Source organism: Aedes aegypti, chromosome 3, assembly GCF_002204515.2.
Source record: "Aedes aegypti strain LVP_AGWG chromosome 3, AaegL5.0 Primary Assembly, whole genome shotgun sequence".
Lineage (NCBI taxonomy): Eukaryota > Metazoa > Arthropoda > Insecta > Diptera > Culicidae > Aedes > Aedes aegypti.
The window spans coordinates 53485876-53505441 of NC_035109.1; the positions used below are offsets into that span (position 1 = coordinate 53485876).

General features: G+C 38.5%; 1 protein-coding gene across 1 annotated transcript in view; it reads left to right on the forward strand.

Annotated features, from left to right (window-relative positions):
* LOC5576018 (glycine receptor subunit alpha-3) overlaps nucleotides 1-19353 on the forward strand; it is a 32938-nt gene extending 13585 nt beyond the window's left edge. Inside the window, exons 2-6 of the mRNA XM_021852483.1 lie at nucleotides 10037-10119; nucleotides 10182-10636; nucleotides 10699-10934; nucleotides 17891-18253; nucleotides 18577-19353. Of these exons, the coding sequence (XP_021708175.1) occupies nucleotides 10040-10119; nucleotides 10182-10636; nucleotides 10699-10934; nucleotides 17891-18253; nucleotides 18577-18786 (1344 nt within the window). The 5' untranslated portion in view covers nucleotides 10037-10039 and the 3' untranslated portion in view covers nucleotides 18787-19353. The remainder of the gene's footprint in view (nucleotides 1-10036; nucleotides 10120-10181; nucleotides 10637-10698; nucleotides 10935-17890; nucleotides 18254-18576) is intronic.
* The last annotated feature ends 213 nt before the right edge of the window (nucleotides 19354-19566 follow it).

Sequence of the window (19566 nt, forward strand, 5' to 3'; positions counted from 1 at the left end):
TTGTCAATAAATTGCAGAAATGCGTCAAAATAAAAAGGAATGGTGTTTTTATGTCACGAAATGGCTCTGGAACGGGCTATCGAATTTTGAAAAATTCTCTCATAGTTATGTTCCTGTGTAAGAACTGTAATTTTGTATGGGACATTTGATGGCGTCCACTTATCGGGTCTACTACCCGAGAAGGAATAAATAACTAGCAATAACTTATGCATATCATATTTTGGTATCATACCATAATTAGGTATTGTTCAGATGTCAATACCTCATTTTGGTATTATAATGGTATTGGAAAAAATGTTTAAAACAATTAAAAATACTTCATTTTGGTATTCGGTAGCTATTGAGGACTGCTGGAGGTATTGAACTACTATTGAAAAATTTCACTTTTATATGAAAATCCATATTATTTAGGTATTACAATACCTGACTTAATTATCAGCTCAGTGTTTGTAGAATATGCAGATGGTATTGTTTGAGGTATTTTACCTCTTATGCTGGGCTCATTCATACCTCATTCAGATTGTAAGTATTGAAAAATATCTGGTATGGAATATCTTAGTTTGGTATTCAGTAATTATTTTATTCTGCTCGGGTAGTTATTGATAAATTATTTTATATTTGTTACAGGGGATCGTATGTATTTTCAGTCAATTTGTTCTCTTTTCCAAAAGGGATTGTATCGCACAAATCTTCGGAAATTAAACGCGCTTATATGCTAAATATATAAGCCTAAAATTTGAGCTCAATAGGTTTTAGAAACCCACTCAAGACGATGTCAACAAAGCTGCGAAAAATACAACACGTAACTCTATATTTTGATAGATTTACTAATTCTATGTGAGAAAAGTACTCTAATGAATATGAGATTGACATACAATAATATACAGAGTGATTACTATTTCCTGTCAGTAAAGTTAATGATCGTAGATATAAGATGAATATATGAATTTTAATTTCCAGTGTACATCCTGTTTTGTACATCTATAACGTTTGTTTTACAAAGTAAAGATTAAATCATTTTTCATTTACCATAGTTTTTGGTCACACATGTTGTTCTAAAGGCATTACACCTGGTACGCACGTTTTCCACATATATGTATTTTTGATTAAACTCCGCTGAAAATTTTGCCTGATTGCAACAACATGTTACCACAATCTTTTAGACTTACTAGGGAATAGCATAAAACTGATTATGGAAAATTTTAGCTAAAAAATATGTCCTTTTTGGATAAAACATATGCTTCTGAATAACGTGCGTTTTAACTGTGATACTTCTCAAACAACGCATGTGGCTGGAAATAAAGGTAAAACAATAAATATTTTATCTATGTATTGTGAAGACAAGTGTTATAGATGTCGAAAACTGGATATGCACTGGTAATAGAAATTCATACAACCATCTTTTTTCTATGGTTACTTATTTTACTGACAGGAAATAGTAATCACCCTGTAAAGCCGAGAATGGTCAATATGTTAAGAAAGCTCTCAATTAATAACTGTGAAAGTTCTTCTAGAACGCTGAGAAGCAGTTTCTTTTTAATTTGGGACGTAACGTCAAAAAAGAGAAGAACCTTTCTCCACAAGAAGGGCTTCCTTTTGTGCAAAGCCTTCCGCCAATTACGTGCTTCAAAATAAAATGTTAACCATGACCGTAGTCTCTAGAACGCATGTTAGTGTATTATCATCGTACCTGTCTACGAAAAGAAACACAGTAACTAACTATGCCTAGCAAGGAAGACAAGTACAATTCCCTAGTGGATGTGACACACCCCCTCGATGTAATCGTTTGTGTGGGAAACATCCGAAAGATTATGTTGCCCTCATCCGCAGAAGTGGGCAAAAGAATAGTCCTATCATTAGAGAAGAAGAAATCGCTTCGCGCATATTGTCTGTCTAACCTGCCTCTGCCACCCACATCCGGTTACAGTGGGAAGAGAGCACAAAGTTCGACTCGGAAAAATGCTGAATCGGTCACTTGTCGTCACAGCAGGAGAGAGCAAGTTTCCACTCCGACCGTTTTATGCGGGGAGGAAACACTTTGCATGGATTAGGGGTGTCATAATAGAATCGTTATGAATATGAACAATGCGTAATATGTACAGCAATTAGGTAGCATATCTACTGAGTACACGAGTGACAAGTCTTTCTGGCATTCTATGGAATTGATTTGTTTTTAAAATCAAGTCGCGCTGCGAAGCTTTTAGGGATATACCAGTACCAGTAGTCTCTAGAGTACAGGCCTTCAGATCGTCAGATAGTTCATTGGTCACGCGGCCCTAACTGAGTTGCATGTCCAGCACAATTGTGCATTGCCAATAATACACTCCAAACAATCCACACGTCGAGGCTACTTGAAAACACATTTTTTTTTCTCATTTTTGAGCTCCGATTACCTGGCATTGCACAGCTCACAATTCATTTTTTTTTTAATTTACAAAGAACAAAATGGCCAACAGAGGCATTACATATGGAGAATATGGAGAATATTGGAATTACTTCAAAACCAGATTATCAAAGATTAATATTGATACAAATTCTTAAACTAAATGAGCAAAAATATTGAAAAACGAAAAAAGGTATCACGATTAATTTTTTTTATGGTGAACAATAATGAAGCTGCTGGTAGAGGGGTTAAGAGAAAAAATTATTATTATTATTGTATTTAATACCCGTTTAAGAAATTTTCAGAACCAGTTTTTTGCTCAAAATTGAAGTATTTAATGTTCATGAAATTCTATCATTGCGCTATCTTAAATGCCGCAAGAAGATTTCATATTTTTTAATGAAAAAAATGGTATTTTTGATTGAATTATGGATTCTTGAATCTTCACAACTGTTGAGTGAGCGCTGAACTGAGAAGCAAGATCTGTCCCTGTTGAGAAGTATTATCAGAAAGAAAAAGATATGAGGCAAAAATGATTGATAAGAGCATTTTTAATCATGTCAAAACACATTTTTGAAAAAAAGCCGTAATTTTTTAAGGTACATATTTCAGATAAATACAGTGGGATTCCGTTTTAGGCATGCTCCGTTTTTGGCATCCCCGATTTTGGCAACAAAATGGATCCGTTTTTGGCAACATTTTTGAAAACCATTAAAATTTGTAAACTTTTGCATATATCTGTGTGTCGTTTGTATTAGTCATTTGAAAAGCAAGTCAGCTTCACGCTTATCGCATTCCAGAGCTCAATTTTCGTTGATATTCCCCCAAATTGCACCAACTGCTAGTATAACCGTACGCGCCCAGTTACTTGTAAAAGGTCGTGTATTTGCAACGTTTCATAAAGTAATTATTCTCTATGAGTATCTCAACTATTCCAATACCTTTTCTCAGGCTTTCCCGCTGTATGACCAGCCTGCTTGAGTATGCCTGTAGGTGATACACATTCTTCTTTGAATTTGGGAAAGCTCTTTTGAACGAAGCACAAGTATCCACACAAGAGCAACTAAAAGTCTATGAGTTTCTTTCATGAATTTCGTCTCGCCTCTTCAGCTCACTGTTCCATGTATAGCGTATGTAAACGCATCCATAACAATAGAAGCAAACCAAGCAAAAAATCGGGTCTCTCACCTTTTTATAGAATTTCTTTGACAATACCAGGATAAATAAATGACCCACCAGCTCCTTCTATACGCTGTTTACAAACACAGTCGAAACAACACTTTATTTTCAATAAGGTAATTAAAGCGTGCAATGAATACGAAAGAGACTCTGTATAATGTTAGACATTTGAAGATACGATCCAATGTTGCTTAGGATGCAGTATAATGCGTGCCATATCAAGATTTTAATTGAGCATGCGGGCCACATGGATCAAAATGCTCCTAATGCTATCAAGGATCACCAGCCAGGTCTAGGAGTTTTCTAACTGTATTCTGAAGAATCCTTACGGGATCCTATGTTCTTCTAGGAATTTTCAGCAGAATCTTGAAAATACTGAGTGAAATCTGGGTATTCCTATCGGACATTAAAGGTTTCTTGTGGGATCCTTAAGAGATATAATTAGTTGCTTGAGACACTGTGCAAAATCTGTCGAATCCTTGTAAATTCGCAAGGCCTCAGACGTCCTGTAAGTTTCTAGCGGAATGCTTTAATTTTCTAGTTGTATTTTGAACATTTCTAGCAAAATCTTGAGGATTCTGAATAGGTTTCCAGCGGAATATGGAGATTGTCTTAGAAGTTCTTATGAGTTTTTTTTAGAATTGTCAGCAATATCGCAGCGGAATCTTAAAATTCTGATCAGTGTCCTTAAAATGCCTAACAAGCTCTTGGGTAGACGTCAATTTCTATATGATTTCTAAGCAAGATCCTGTCGATTTCTAGCGAGCTACTTCAGAGTGTTAGCAGATTTCCGTGGATTCTTAACGGACAGCTGAAGATTCATATCGGGATTTAAGGGTTTCATAGCGGGATCCTGCGAATATCTGTTGGATTCCTATGGTTAATTTATAATATGCAAGCTCAGCTCCTAAAAGTCATTTCAAATTGAAGTGATGAGAAGCTTATTTGTGTATGGCGGCATCCACAAATTACGTAACGCTCGAAGGGAGGGGAGGGGGTAGGCTCAAGCGTTACGACTCATACAAAATTTTAAAAATTTCCATACAAAAAGCGTTACGGAGGGGGGGAGGGAGTCGAAAATTTCCAATTTTAGCGTTACGTAATAAATGGATGCCGCCTATTCTAAGAAATAGTGGGCCACAGTTAAGAATCCTGGGTGCTCAAGCGACTTGTGGGTCGCATCTTGAGTATCACTTCAATTATTTCTAGGGGAATTTTTCATCCATATTTCTGTGGAAAATCCAAATGAATGCTTAATCAATATTCTGTTTCGATAAACATTATAGTTTTTGTATATTCAGATTGATTTCAGCTGTTTATATATGCCCTTTTGATTGTAATAAATCATTTTATATATGATACCATACTATGCAAAGAACATAATTTTGAAGAGGCTGTTTCAATTGTTCGAATATTGTCAAATTTGGCAGCATAAGAGATAACCATTAGACCACTAACCCCGTCATTGTAAAATTTAACGCTTGAACTTAAACTGTTATGATAAGTTATGCTCATTGAATTAGAAAAATCATTATGTTTTGTAACACCTAGAACTTTTTTGTAAATACGTTTCTAATGAACAGTATTGTATTTTTGTATGTTTTCACTATTTTATGGAATTGTCCAATTCTAGAATAAAGTCACTTATGCGATTATTGTTTTTACATGGCCTATATAGTATACATATTAGCATTAGCATTAGCATTAAGCATTTCGCACAAATTCGTAGGTGGTACAGTCCTAGACCATTGTATGAGGGTTGCCTCCTTCCCGTCCGTTACCAAAGTCAGAAATTTGGGACTAACCTCTAACTCTTAGACAAGATTGACGCATCCTCCAATAGTCGAGAGCTGTCCTGGCCACGTCCTTGCGAAAGCTGGGGAATGGGAAAGGATGATTGATTGAACACCTACTTAAGAAAGATGCAGAGAACTCTACGACCTCTCATAGGTGTTACGGGATGTTGTGGAATGTTGATGGAAAGGGTAGTGCCATAGGATACGTTCGGTAAACGTTCTGGCCGACAAATGGTTGATATTTTTGCATTGTGATCATGCGCTGCTGATCAGAACAAACTCACCAAATTCCTTTTTCGAAACTGCAATCAGTCGCTCCTCTAACAATGAACAATAACGTGAACCGTATACGTCTGCTATCAAAATGCACGCAACGCACGAAAAATCGGCAAAGAACTGTAGTTTATAATAAGGCTATCCATGAAGACTTTCCGCGATAGGACTGACAGCTAAAAGTGTGCATGCAACTGAAATTGAAGGGTAAACAAAACATGTAAGTGTTATCGGAGCTTAATATTTTCCTTTGTAATCGAACGGTCACTCCGATCACGAAACGTCAAAAGCTCATGGTAAACAAAAAACCAGCTGATCACAGCTGTCTCATGGATTGCCTTATCAATTCAATTTTTATATCAACACGTTTAACACACACAGGAGAAACGAGTTGCGCGAATCGAATTAAATTGCTGGAGCTATCACAGAGCACTCTCGAGTAAAACGCGAGCAAATCGAATAAAAAAAAACAAACACCGCTAATGTCTGAAAAAAAAAACACTTTTATTGCTTTGAAAAACATGTTCCCACAGAACATTTGCTCGTGGCATAGCACTTTCCGCCGAATCTAATTTTCACAAGCCGAAACGGAAAAAAAACTCGTGACGAGGTAAATAAACGTGACACAAACTTCAAAAAACCGCCTATATAGTATACATATGTATAAAAAAAAGTATATATAAAGCTTATAGAACATCATTGAAGATGCTTCAGTAATCAAAAGTGTGTGAAGCGTCTGTCACAATTAACATGACAGGTCTATAAATTAATAGCATAGCCCTTTCCTAAGGACAACCCAACAAACATTTTTGCTGAACAAAAGTTGAACAAATCACTCTCAATCATACTTCAGCTGACTAAACTGTTGTTCAGCTACTAATGTTACTTAGGAATTGCTTCGAAATGGACCATTTGGAAGTCTGGCCATCATTTGGATCCATAATGATGATGTAATAACGTCCAAATAATATTCTTGAAATTGGAAAAAATGGGATCCGATTTTGTCACGGTTACGTTTTTGGCAACTGAAAATTTGAATTTTGTTGCCGAAAACAGAATTCCACTGTATTGGAAAAACCCTGACAGAGGTTATAAAACAAATTTAAAACAAGTTTGAGTTGAAATTTTAAAGAAGAGTAATTGGTTAAAGAATATTAGGGGCAGATCCCCCAGTACCGGACAGCACCCAATACCGGACATTGTTGGAATATGGAGAAATCCTAAGATAATGTATTAGAAGAAAAGGTAGCCATAGCAGAGAGTAATGTTCGTTTTAATAACACATCTTTGAAAAATAGATGCATTTTTCACGTATAACGAATGTTTGGAAACTGCAATAAATCGATGTGTCGCCTTATATTTGAACGCAATTATTAATGCTTCTATATATGTGATATTAGTGATAAAACTCTTGTGTGTTTTATTGAAAACAATCATATTTTGAAATTGCGAAATCAATTAGAGCCGCTTCAAAAGAAACTACCTATAGAAAAAAATGGTTTTGCATCTACTTTCCCCCAGTTTTGGTCAAAGAGATTTTCTGCAGAATATCTTTGCTATTTTAAAACTGGTATTTCAAAGTTTGTTTTTGACGATATTCGGTAGAAACTTTGCAATATATGGAAGCAAAAAACAACTTTCAGTACAACAGCGGATGTTTTTATTCATATATGAAGCCGTTTTTGATACACATCTTAAAAGCAAAGTTTAACTCAATTAATCCAAATAAATGTTCAAGTAGCTTAGAACCGCCTACTAATCACATATCTTAATTTACATTTTAACTACTGAGATGTCCGGTACACTAGAGGATCTCCCCCTATAAGTAATCTAGATCGATTCACTTATTTTTTATTTATATAAAATGGCGTTTCCATAAAAAATGCGTGTGCGAAAGCTGTTGCAAAAACGCTTAATTATCCGAAATCACAATTTCACAAAATTTATTATACATCAATAGTAGTTTGACCCTTCGGTCACTTATTTTAATGTTTGATGGAACACATGAGAGTATAGATTTATTCCAATAATTATTCAGCTTATCGTTCCAATTCGAATTAAAATATCGTTCGTCGAAAATCGGTGCTAACAGCGTTGGGCAAATTTGTCCCTAACATCGATGTTACTGAATCGATTCAAATTTAGGCTGTCAAATCGATTCACCGATTTAATCGAATCTTTTGCATCGATGTTCTTGAATCGATTCGAATCGAATTCAAATTGAAATTCATTATATTTTAAGTAAGACCAAATTCATTTGCTTTCGCTTTCAAAATCTTTCAATCAAAACAGTTTTAAATTCAATAGAACATAGGGGAATTCGGGGTAAAACCGACACCCTAAGCTTATTGATAAAATTTGTGTACTTTCGCTTGTTAAACGAACCTAAAATTGTTGTAGAATCACATATTGGTTATAAATCTATCAATCCTTGCAATCGCTGGATGATATATAAGGATTATATATTGATTTAAATCAAATTGATATTTCATCATTTTTAGCTGAGACAATTGAGAGTGCGGGTAAGATCGACACCCTGTTGGGGTAAAACCGACACATCCACTTTGAGTAGAATTCATACGTTGTGAACATCGCCATCACAATGCATATTCAAAAGAATGCTTTTAACATGACTTTCGACATTTATGACCCCTTCCTCCAAAGGATTATTCACATATTACGTAAATTATTGAGGAGAGGCCAAAGATCCACTAAATATATGTGAAAATTTCAAATGTCCCATGCTAAGATTATAAAGTTGGGGTGAATACACATGGGCATTATTAATTCGTGTTCATGGAATGCTTACGAAGATGAAGTGGTAGCGAATGTTTGGTTGTGCAAACAAATACTGTTTTATTTTAACAAAACAATGAAGTGTAATTATTTTAAGATAATAAAAACTGTCGACCTCATGGTTTGCAAATAAACAATAAGATTGATTTATATGAAAATATTTTTTTTGCTTGCATAAAATTCTATTAATTCTTCAATTTTAAATGAAAAAATTTTCTTCATCAAATAAGTTAAAACGTGATAACATAGAAATATATTTTTTTAACTTAATGATAGTCTGTGGCAAGTCATATAGTGTCATATTTTACATGTTAACAAGTTCGCCATCCGTGAACTTCACTGGAATTCGAAAATAAAGACTCACGTAAACTACAGAGATAGTCTTCCGATTAGAAAGATTCCCTGAAGTTAGATTATGAAGCAAAGAAAGGTGTCGGTTTTACCCCAAATGAAAGTGTCGATCTTACCCCGAGTGGACATTTATTTTTCAATAGCGTTTTCAGCTGTCGAAAAACCAAAAATTAATTTCTCCTTCATGTTGTATTAACGTAATAATAGTAAATGATGATGTAGACGCAGACAAATAATGATATTTTAAAAATTTCACATGTAAAATAGTTAAAGAATAACAACGAAATATTGCAACTGCTGTTGATTCTATGTTATCCAATATGATTTTGTTGTTTATTTTGGCAGTTTATTGGTAGAGTCAGTTGTAATGTCATTCGAAACACAACATTTCACAAGTTAAGATAGAGCGTAGTGGAAACTGCATGAAAATCTGCTCAAAACATGAAAAATCAAAGGGTGTCGAGCTTACCCACAGTGTCGGTTTTACCCTGATTTCCCCTACTAAATACTTTATGGCGGATATAGAATGCTGTTTGTTTTTCATCAACTCGTTAAGGAAAATTGATTGGTTTCACAAAAATGAATCGAATCAAAAAATCGAAAGAAGAAAATCGATTCACCCGATTTTGGTAACCCCAAACATCGATTCAAAAAATCGATTAATCGGAATGAAAACATCGATTTTCGGAACATCGATTCAAAATCGCCCAACGCTAGGTGCTACCATGTAAAAGGCAGGTTTAAATTCGATTTTGATGGACGTTTCCAAATTCTTTCCGCACATCCCTATTTCACATTCTTCTTTCACTTTTAAAGCCTCCTCCCGTTTTCCGATTCCGTTGTACTACATTCAGAATATCCTTGCATAATTCATTACGCTTGAATGGAACACCCCGGCGAAGGGTGCTTCACTTGAAAACCTTTACCCTCCCCCCGATGCTGGTTCCCTGCATCGGTTTGATGAGCCCCAATAATAGCTCTGGAGGGCCTTTCGAATTATGACGTTAATCGTTGTTCGTCTTTTTTGTCCCCATGCTTGACTCATTATGCTTCACGTTCGGTTCTTGACTACACTGCTTGTGAATTATGCCACATCGGCAGTTCTATATTTGACCTTTTGATCCTGGGAGGGGACGGCTTGAGAATATGAACTCATGGAGTGGTACGCGATGTATCTCGATCAGCACACGGAGAACTTTATCCTTCTATCTAATTGCGTTTGGGTAACCCTTTCTTCTCTATGGTATCTTTCCATCAGGTCATGCTCTTAGATTATGGTTTATCGCTATTGTTAACACTACTGACAGTATGTATCACAGGCATCGCCGGAGAGAGCTACCAGTGAGTTTCAAAGATGAAAGTTAATGAGATTTACCGCTTTAAACATTATTCACCTTCCGCAGAACCAGCCTCACCTTCAATGACATCCTTCCGGAAGACCCAAAGCTGTACGACAAAATGCGCCCGCCCAAGAAGGACGGTCAGCCCACAACGGTCCTGTTCCACGTGACGGTCATGGGTCTTGACTCGATCGACGAAACGTCGATGACGTACGCGGCGGACATATTTTTCGCACAGACCTGGAAGGACCACCGGCTGAGGCTGCCGGAGAACATGACCTCCGAGTACCGGCTGCTGGAGGTCGAGTGGCTCAAGAACATGTGGCGGCCGGACTCGTTCTTCAAGAACGCCAAATCGGTCACGTTCCAAACGATGACCATTCCCAACCACTACATGTGGCTGTACAAGGACAAAACGATCCTGTACATGGTCAAGCTGACCCTGAGACTGTCCTGTGCGATGAACTTTCTCATCTATCCACACGACACGCAGGAGTGTAAGCTGCAGATGGAAAGTTGTAAGTATTTCTTATAACTTCTATGAAGAGTATTACAGTAATTAAGGATTCATCATTTTCAGTGTCACACACAACGGACGATATGATCTTCCAATGGGACCCGGAGGTCCCCCTAGTCGTAGACGAGCACATCGAGCTGCCTCAGCTAGCGCTGGTGAAGAACAACACCGCGGACTGCACTCAGGTCTACTCGACGGGTAACTTCACCTGCCTTGAAGTGGTCTTTGTCCTGAAGCGACGTCTGGGCTACTACCTTTTCCACACGTACATTCCAACCTGTTTGATCGTCATCATGTCGGTAAGATTGCAAACCATTTTGTGTAACCACAATCTGTGTTAAAAAGATTTGCGTTGTCTGTGCCAAGGAGTCATGTAAACCCCCAATTCAAATCGTGATAACTTCGTGAAATTTAAGTGGATTGTAGAGGAGGTGCAATTTCTGCAATTTCTTATCGTAGCAGGCTGTTTTTATTACGCCGATCTATTATGAATCGGCCTAGCGGACTTTGGGGCAAGTGTGCCACCCCTGCTTTTTATAAAAACTACAATATATATTTTCTCTTTGAGCTTAACAATATGTTCCCTTATAGTTCACAATTCAAAGATCAAAATATGATGAAAATTGCTGTATTTTTAACGTATTTACATCGACTTGTGCAAAAACAACCAAATTTGAGTGGATTTTTATAAGATTTCGTTGTTTCTAAATAGCATAGTGAAAGGTAAATTATTAACAGATTTTTCTAACGTATTCTATTGTGATTTTCACAAATGATTAGACTTTCATGACGAAATTGAGAAGCTGCCAATAATGTACTCATAGTACATTTTCAAACACCATTTACCTTTCGTCCTTGATTTCAGTCACTATCAGCTGGTTTTGACACGAGAACACAACCAGCTGGTTCATAGTGGTTTCTGCGCTCGTGTACATACACGTTACATGACACCAACACTACTTAAAGATTGCTGGTGGAAAATATAAACAAAGATCAGCTGTTCCCAGCAAAATCAAACGGCAGTATTTTCAACCAGCAAATTTGCGCATGTGTTCGTGACACCGCTCGGCGAGAGCTCAATGAGAACAATGACGATGACTGTAAACATCGGAGGACCAGCTGGTTTTGTTGTGTAAACAAGACCAGCTGGTGAGTCGAGAACAAAGAGAAAATGGTAAACACTAAGCCGGCCGGAGAAAACTGTCATGAACATCAGGATAATTGCATGGGCGGCGGTGATCGAAAAGGGGCAGCGAAATCGAAGGCGAAATCTGAAAAAGACGAAATTCAGATCACTAAAGTCTAAGTGGTGAAAAAAATCGCAATACATCATGAAACAATTCTAATGTGTAAGTTATTGTGGCATTTGAACGAAAAAATATTCATTTTTACATACGAAATACATTCTGGTTGAAATGTGTACTTTTTGGGGCAAGTGTGCCACCTATTTGGTAGACAAAAATTGTTGGAGTGATATTTATAAAAATGTAAACATCATCAACAAAATCATAATGATAAACCAAAATGAGGCACCGTTAGTAGTTTCTGAAGTATAGTAGGGGAATAGCAGACATTGTTGCTCCCAAAGTGATTTTTTGTCAAAGTACTCAAAAATAACATGTTTTTCGGCTTATTAGGTACCGTTTTACATATCTACAACAATAGTTTACCGTTATCTAGTGCTGATCAAGTTTAATAGTATTCATAATCACAGTAATATAAGGGTAATACATATATTGTATTGAATGGAGACAAAAATAACCATTTGAGTTATTCGAATTGAGTATTAGGGAGTTACGCATGTTTTGAACCTTGTTATAAATCATTCCCTTATTACAGTAAACTTTAAATTGTTTTTTAAATTATCGATTAGCGTCTGCATTGTAAGTAATAATAATAGGAAATAAATAAAATTTCATTACAAGCAGAATTTCATGCGATGTTCATTCGGTGGCCGTCTTGCCCCATATGGGTGGCACACTTGCCCTATAGTGTCGACAATTATGTTACTTTGGATGATATTTGAGAAGCTCCAAAACTAATACTTTTTTGAATTATTTCCTATTTAAATGGCACAGTGGTTATAAAAAGATGTGAAACTAACATCATGAGGCTAAATTGGTAGATTTTATAAGCTTTAGGCAAAGTTAGAGAACAATTTGCTTAAGGTGGCACACTTGCCCCAAATTCCGCTACGTGAATGATTCAGTGTTGTAAGGGTCATTACATATCTGATTTGATTTGCGTAACACCTTTTCAACACACAACAATTTTCAGAAATTTAAAAATTGTGGTGAACGAATCTCGATATGATTTTTGATGCCCTCATGTGTCTATTTAGGAATTCCAAAAAAATTTTTTTTTTTTTGCAATTTCTCATCGTAATAGACTGTTTTTTATCATGAAGCACATGTGATTTATATAACTATCTTTCTTAGAAAAACGAAGAGGTCCATGAATTTCCGTTTTTAGAATTTGTGTAATTATCATTATTTTATTGTTGTAAGTAAATTTCGACGCATTTTCCAGCAACAGTTGAAGATTCCCATCCTCCAAGACACTTCAGAATACAAATATCTATCTCAGAATCTGCCAGTAGAGACGCGGACGATCGACGAAAGCATTGCCCTGTGTAATCAGCTGGTGATGGTGCCTTCAGAAATTCTAAATTTGTTTCTCCGGTAGGAGATCATCCAGGGCCACTTCCGCTACCGACTCAATATTAATCGTAACATCAGAATCGGAATCACTTTCGAATAATGATGCTACCCGGACTGTGGTTTGAAAAATTGTGACAATTGCTCAGTACAACCTACTATGATCAGAATTTCTCATACATGGCTAAGGACGACCATGTGCAGATTGATGAGAAATAGTTTTTGTTCCGTACGGAACGTGCCGTAAACATGTGCGATTTAAAATACATCCGATTGCAGCCCCTTATACGACCCACCCTACCGACGCCTCTGTGGTCGAGAGTTTTCACAGTGAGCGAATGAACTCCGTGAGTTACCGAATGATCACGTGAGTTCCCTTCCACGAGTGAGTGACCGAGCTATGCGCATCGCGACTATTCCACGTGATTCTAGAAGCTTCCACGTGCTTCTAGATCACGTGGCGCGGTGCTATAAATACACGATCCCTTTGCGTAGTCGAACGAGTCTTGTTTCTACCGCCGCGAAGTTTATACCGATCCAAGTGAAGTAAAGTGAAAGTATAGTGAACAGTAGTGTAACTAGTGAACAGTGTAGTGTAGTGTAGTGCAATAAAGTATACAGTGGACTAGCAGAATCAGTGGTGTTGTTCCTTTCATTCCGAAAAATACAGTCCACCCCGACCCGACCGCTGCCCAATACGAATCACCGATACGTTTTGTGACACTTTCTCAAAGCGTGTTGCAATAGGAGGAACCGTAACCCGACCATTCGACACGTCTGCGTGGTGCTTGGACCAGGACGTGCATCCGTCACCGTGTTTGTTCGACACCCGCCAAACGTCGAAGAATCCCTGCTCAGAGTGACTGTTTCGACCCGACACGAATCCCAACGCCATGGCGTTCCGAATTCCATCAGGAGACGCTATGCAGCAGAATTGCATGCCGAAAATGAGATCCGCTACTGAGCCGAATGATCAGGACGCCGCTATGATCGCCCGAAACACCGATTGGAAAACAACCGTTGATCCGACCATGTTGAACGAGCTTTCGTCGCTATCACGCCTCCAAACGCACGTGAGCCTGAAGCTAGAGCGAGTGCAAAGCGCACTTGCTGCCGCCAAAGATCCGGTGAGCCTACCGCGACTCAGGACGTATTTAAAAAACATTGAGGACGCCTACGCCGAGTTCTGCGCCGTGCATAGCAAGGTGATAACGACCGTTCCAGACACCGCTCTGCAACGTCAGGAGGAAGTATTCGCCGACTTCGATGACCGATACTTTTTTCTACGCTCGACGATTGAAGATTTGATAATCGCCCAAGAAAAGAGTCCCGCTGGATGTCCGACTCCACAACTACAACCGTCTAACGACCCGATCCCCACTGTCCAAGTATATCGCGCCGACTGGACGAAGCTTTACTTCCTAGCACCCGTAGTAGAGAAGCCAAAAAAGATGGATTGCGAAAACCCGCAGGATAACAACGAACTACCGAACCACGCATCCACGAGGAGCCATCCGATGGACTTCAAAATAACAGCAGAGGTTTCCTTCCAACCACGACAATGCCAAATCCAACATCCAAGGCCAATGATCAAGAGACAATATAAAGAGCACGATACTCAAACCGATCCTACCGACCAACGCACTGGAGACAGATCGAACATCCAACAGATTGCGAATTCAACAACCACACAGCAGTCACCAAGCAACAACAGTCCAGAGCAGCGACAATTCCAATCTAAGAGTAACGAGTTAGACTTCTACCAATATGACCGACAGAAAGATGAACCGACACCGAGCCACCAAGTTGCCAACACATCGCATTCCACCGTACATCGTCCGAGCTTTCCAGCGATTGAGCAGCATACCATAAGAAAGATACCGACCAACTCCAAGGAAACCAGACCCAGTCGACAGGATGTCCACTCAGCTGAAACCCTCTCCGATCGAAAATCCCGCTCACCGAATCCCGTCCAATATCGACCTAGTAAGATCAGTGCGACAGAGATACGACTTCGCCGTATCCGACCCAGATTCCGCTCGCCGAAGAGAATGACCATGGAGAACCACAAACCCGAAACCATACTGTTGAAACTGCGTGTCAACCGGGGGGAATATGTTCCGTACGGAACGTGCCGTAAACATGTGCGATTTAAAATACATCCGATTGCAGCCCCTTATACGACCCACCCTACCGACGCCTCTGTGGTCGAGAGTTTTCACAGTGAGCGAATGAACTCCGTGAGTTACCGAATGATCACGTGAGTTCCCTTCCACGAGTGAGTGACCGAGCTATGCGCATCGCGACTATTCCACGTGATTCTAGAAGCTTCCACGTGCTTCTAGATCACGTGGCGCGGTGCTATAAATGCACGATCCCTTTGCGTAGTCGAACGAGTCTTGTTTCTACCGCCGCGAAGTTTATACCGATCCAAGTGAAGTAAAGTGAAAGTATAGTGAACAGTAGTGTAACTAGTGAACAGTGTAGTGTAGTGTAGTGCAATAAAGTATACAGTGGACTAGCAGAATCAGTGGTGTTGTTCCTTTCATTCCGAAAAATACAGTCCACCCCGACCCGACCGGAGTTGGCCACGGTTAACGCGCCAACAGTTTTAAAATTACAGTACTAGACCCATTTTGCGAAGAACTTTTTGCTTTCACTGTTTCATCTTGTTCAACTCAGTTAAAGTTATTATGAAAATGCATAACTTAGTGAAGAAAGAATTGTGATAACTTGTTTATTTTGCAGAAATCCTTGGAAAGCATTTTTGGCCAAAGTTTGAATCAGCGGGGCAAAGGTGCGAGTCGTATATTGCGAATTACCTAAAATTAACAGAGAACAGACATGGAGGCTCGAACAAAATTCCATCAAAATCATGTGTAAAGGTTAGAGTCAATCATCAGCGCCGCCAACGCAGGCAGCGCGACATACAAACTCGTTTTGACCACACGATGGCACTAGCGAACGTAAACATACATTGGCACACAAACCAACGCTAGCGACAAGTGGCAATTTCTGATTGTGACACTAGCGCCAAAGTGTAAAAAGCGGCAAAATTGAAGCTCCTATATTCTGACGACAGCGCCGCGTAACAGGAGCATAACGACATACTTTGAAATGACTAGTACAAAGCTTTACACACGCTGATGATTTTAGATAAACGTCTTTAAACTGTTCAGACTTCGTTTTTCGCTTTGGACATAATTTTTATCTGCTACTTTCTTCTAACTAGAGAGAAATTTGAAGAATATCTTCAAATTTTATCATGCAGTCATTGAGTTCAATATCTTTGCGATGAAAGCATTTTACACTAAAAAAAAGCATTTTTTTTTTCTCAAAAATAGGTGATAACGTGAAATTTTGTTGATATTTTTTTAGGACGATCAGACAAATTTCGCTAAATTTAAAGTTAATATGGGCATACTGTAATAGTTCGTTATCGCACACTAACGGAGTCATTTTATATCACAGCTTTTGCATGTTGATGCCGAGATTGTGACTTCAGTCGAGGATGGATTATTAACTGGTGAGTTCGTTTCATGCTTGTGATAACATAAATTTTGAATAGTTTGACATTTAAAATGTCGACGTACTGATAAATAACTTTTAAATTGAGGCTACATGAATCGCATCACTTACCAGACTTAATCCTGATCATGTAACTTTTATCACTCCCACTAACAAAATTCCTTCTTGTGAAAACCATGGCGATGCAGAGATGATCTCGGTCTCCAGTGTGGAGTACACCACACTAACATTCCTTACCTTCCTCGATGACCGTAAGGAAGTGGCCGACGCCGTCATTGACATTACTAAGTATGGACTCCTCGAAATTGTACATTGAAGATGGTACGCTGCTCACAAGGTACTTCTGTTGGTTCCCTGTGCAATTTTGATTATTCCTGTCAATCATGGAATAGAAACTACTTATGAAAAGGTCATCAATGTTCATGATTATGCTTAAATATTGATTGTATCACTTAGGTCGAACTTTTGGCCCAGCTTCCTCTAATCCAAATTTATTTACTAAGCCATTTGAAAAATCGAGAATCTGTTCCAATTTCGAAAAGTTTAAGCGATTTGAATTGGGGATCTATATCAAGGAACAGACCCAGGAGGGGCCCAGATAGCCGTAGCGGTAAACGCGCAGCTATTCAACAAGACCAAGCTGAGGGTCGTGGGTTCGAATCCCACCGGTCGAGGATCTTTTCTGGTTGGAAATTTTCTCGACTTTCCAGGACATAGAGTATCTTCGTACCTGCCACACGATATACGCATGCAAAAATGGTCATTGGCACACTAATCTCTCAGTTAAAAACTGTGGAAGTGCTCATAAGCTGAAAATCAAGCTCTGTCCCAATGGGGACGTAATGCCAGAAAAAAGAAGATCAAGGAACAGACAAGGTATTATTTGTAAGAAAAGTAGCTTTCATGATATATGAAAAATTAAAACCATGCGCATATAAAAAAAAACTCACAAATTGTTGCACCAAAAAATGTTTCAATCCATAATTAAAAGGATCAAGTTGACCACACAATACATAAAAAGGGTTGATAAGCCTCTCGAACCTAATATCTGCAAACTCTATCTTTTTCAGTGGGTCTCGTTTTGGATCAAACCGGAAGCGGCTCCAGCCCGTGTAACGCTCGGAGTTACTTCGCTCCTGACCCTGTCCACGCAACATGCCAAGTCTCAAGCATCCCTTCCGCCAGTATCTTACCTTAAGGCGGTGGACGCCTTCATGTCCGTCTGTACGGTGTTCGTGTTCATGGCCCTGATGGAGTACTGCCTGGTGAACATCGTCCTCGGAGACTCCGACCCTCCGAACCCGAAGCCACATCCACCACCCAAGATGGATCGGTTCTTTGACTTCAATGCCCCCGGTGGTAAAAACGGAAAACGGAACAGCAAATCGCTGGAGAACAGTGAAACCACAACCGTGAACACGTTTCAGAGACAGGTAGATCAAGCACCAAAGCCGAATTTGTCTACCACCCTTCGACCCATGGGATCACCCCCCATGATTGTAAATTTGATAGACCCAAAAAGATAAAACTGTTTTAAAGATTCGCTATTGATTAATTGAAGTCCATAATCTAAGTGTATATGTTTAATAGTTTCGAAGATATAAATTCAAGAAAGTGAACAAAACTGTGGTCTTTTATCAAATTTTGAGGTGATTCGATGGGTACAATAATTGGGCTTTTATCATATTTCAAGTGAATGAACATTTGGCCAAATTTGGTCGAAAGCAGTTACCCTTACTATTGATTTCAATTTTAGGAAAGCACCCTGCTGCTCTCGCCAGTACCGCACATTCAAACTATTCCGCCTCCACCGTGCAAACCGGCATCGGCCATTCCGAAACTCACCCCGGCACAAATACGGCTGAGGCGGGCGATCAACATCGATCGTTTCTCCAGGGTTTTCTTCCCGCTGCTGTTCACGCTTCTCAACACCGCCTACTGGATCATGTTCTACGAATACATCTAAGAACCATGCCCGTGGGCTTGTGACATAAAATTGTAATGTAGAAATGTCAAACTGTTCATATTGAAGCATTCAATATGAAAGGTTTACGAATAGTTTATAATTGTGGAAAATCGAAACAAAACAATTAGAGTAGACTGTAAAATCAAACTGTAAATTACTGATACACCATGCGCCTCCACGTGACGATTTCAAATACTGATAGTTTGTAAGAAGATATAAAGACAGTTGCATACGAATACGGATAGCCGGCTTATGGCACAAAATGAACAATGATAGTTTTGATTCACAACGAATTATTGAATACAGGTTCACTCCATTAAAACATATTATGTACTGAAAAAGTTAAGGTGAACACAAACTGGTAAAGTTAAAGTTAAATTTGTCCGTAGTCAATATGTTAAGAGTCGTATACGACACTCTGCAGTCACTCTCAATGCCTAGAATCAGCTACTAAACTATATCAAGTTATCCTGATGTTACTTGTTGATGTAATGTAAACCTTATGAAAAAATGTCATCAATTTTGTAAATAGAGTTACGATTCGGCCAATAAATATTAAAGTATAAACTGTTCACTGATTTTTATTGTGAAAAAAACATAGATGAATATTTCCAAAGTGCACAGTAGATCATTAAAAGAAAAATATAACAAAATTCTAACAAAAGTTGTGTGTTTGTTTGTTTGTTTGTTTGTTTGTTTGTTTGTTTGTTTGTTTGTTTGTTTGTTTGTTTGAACGTGCACAATCGTTTATTTCATCGTTTCTTCATGCAAACGATTGGT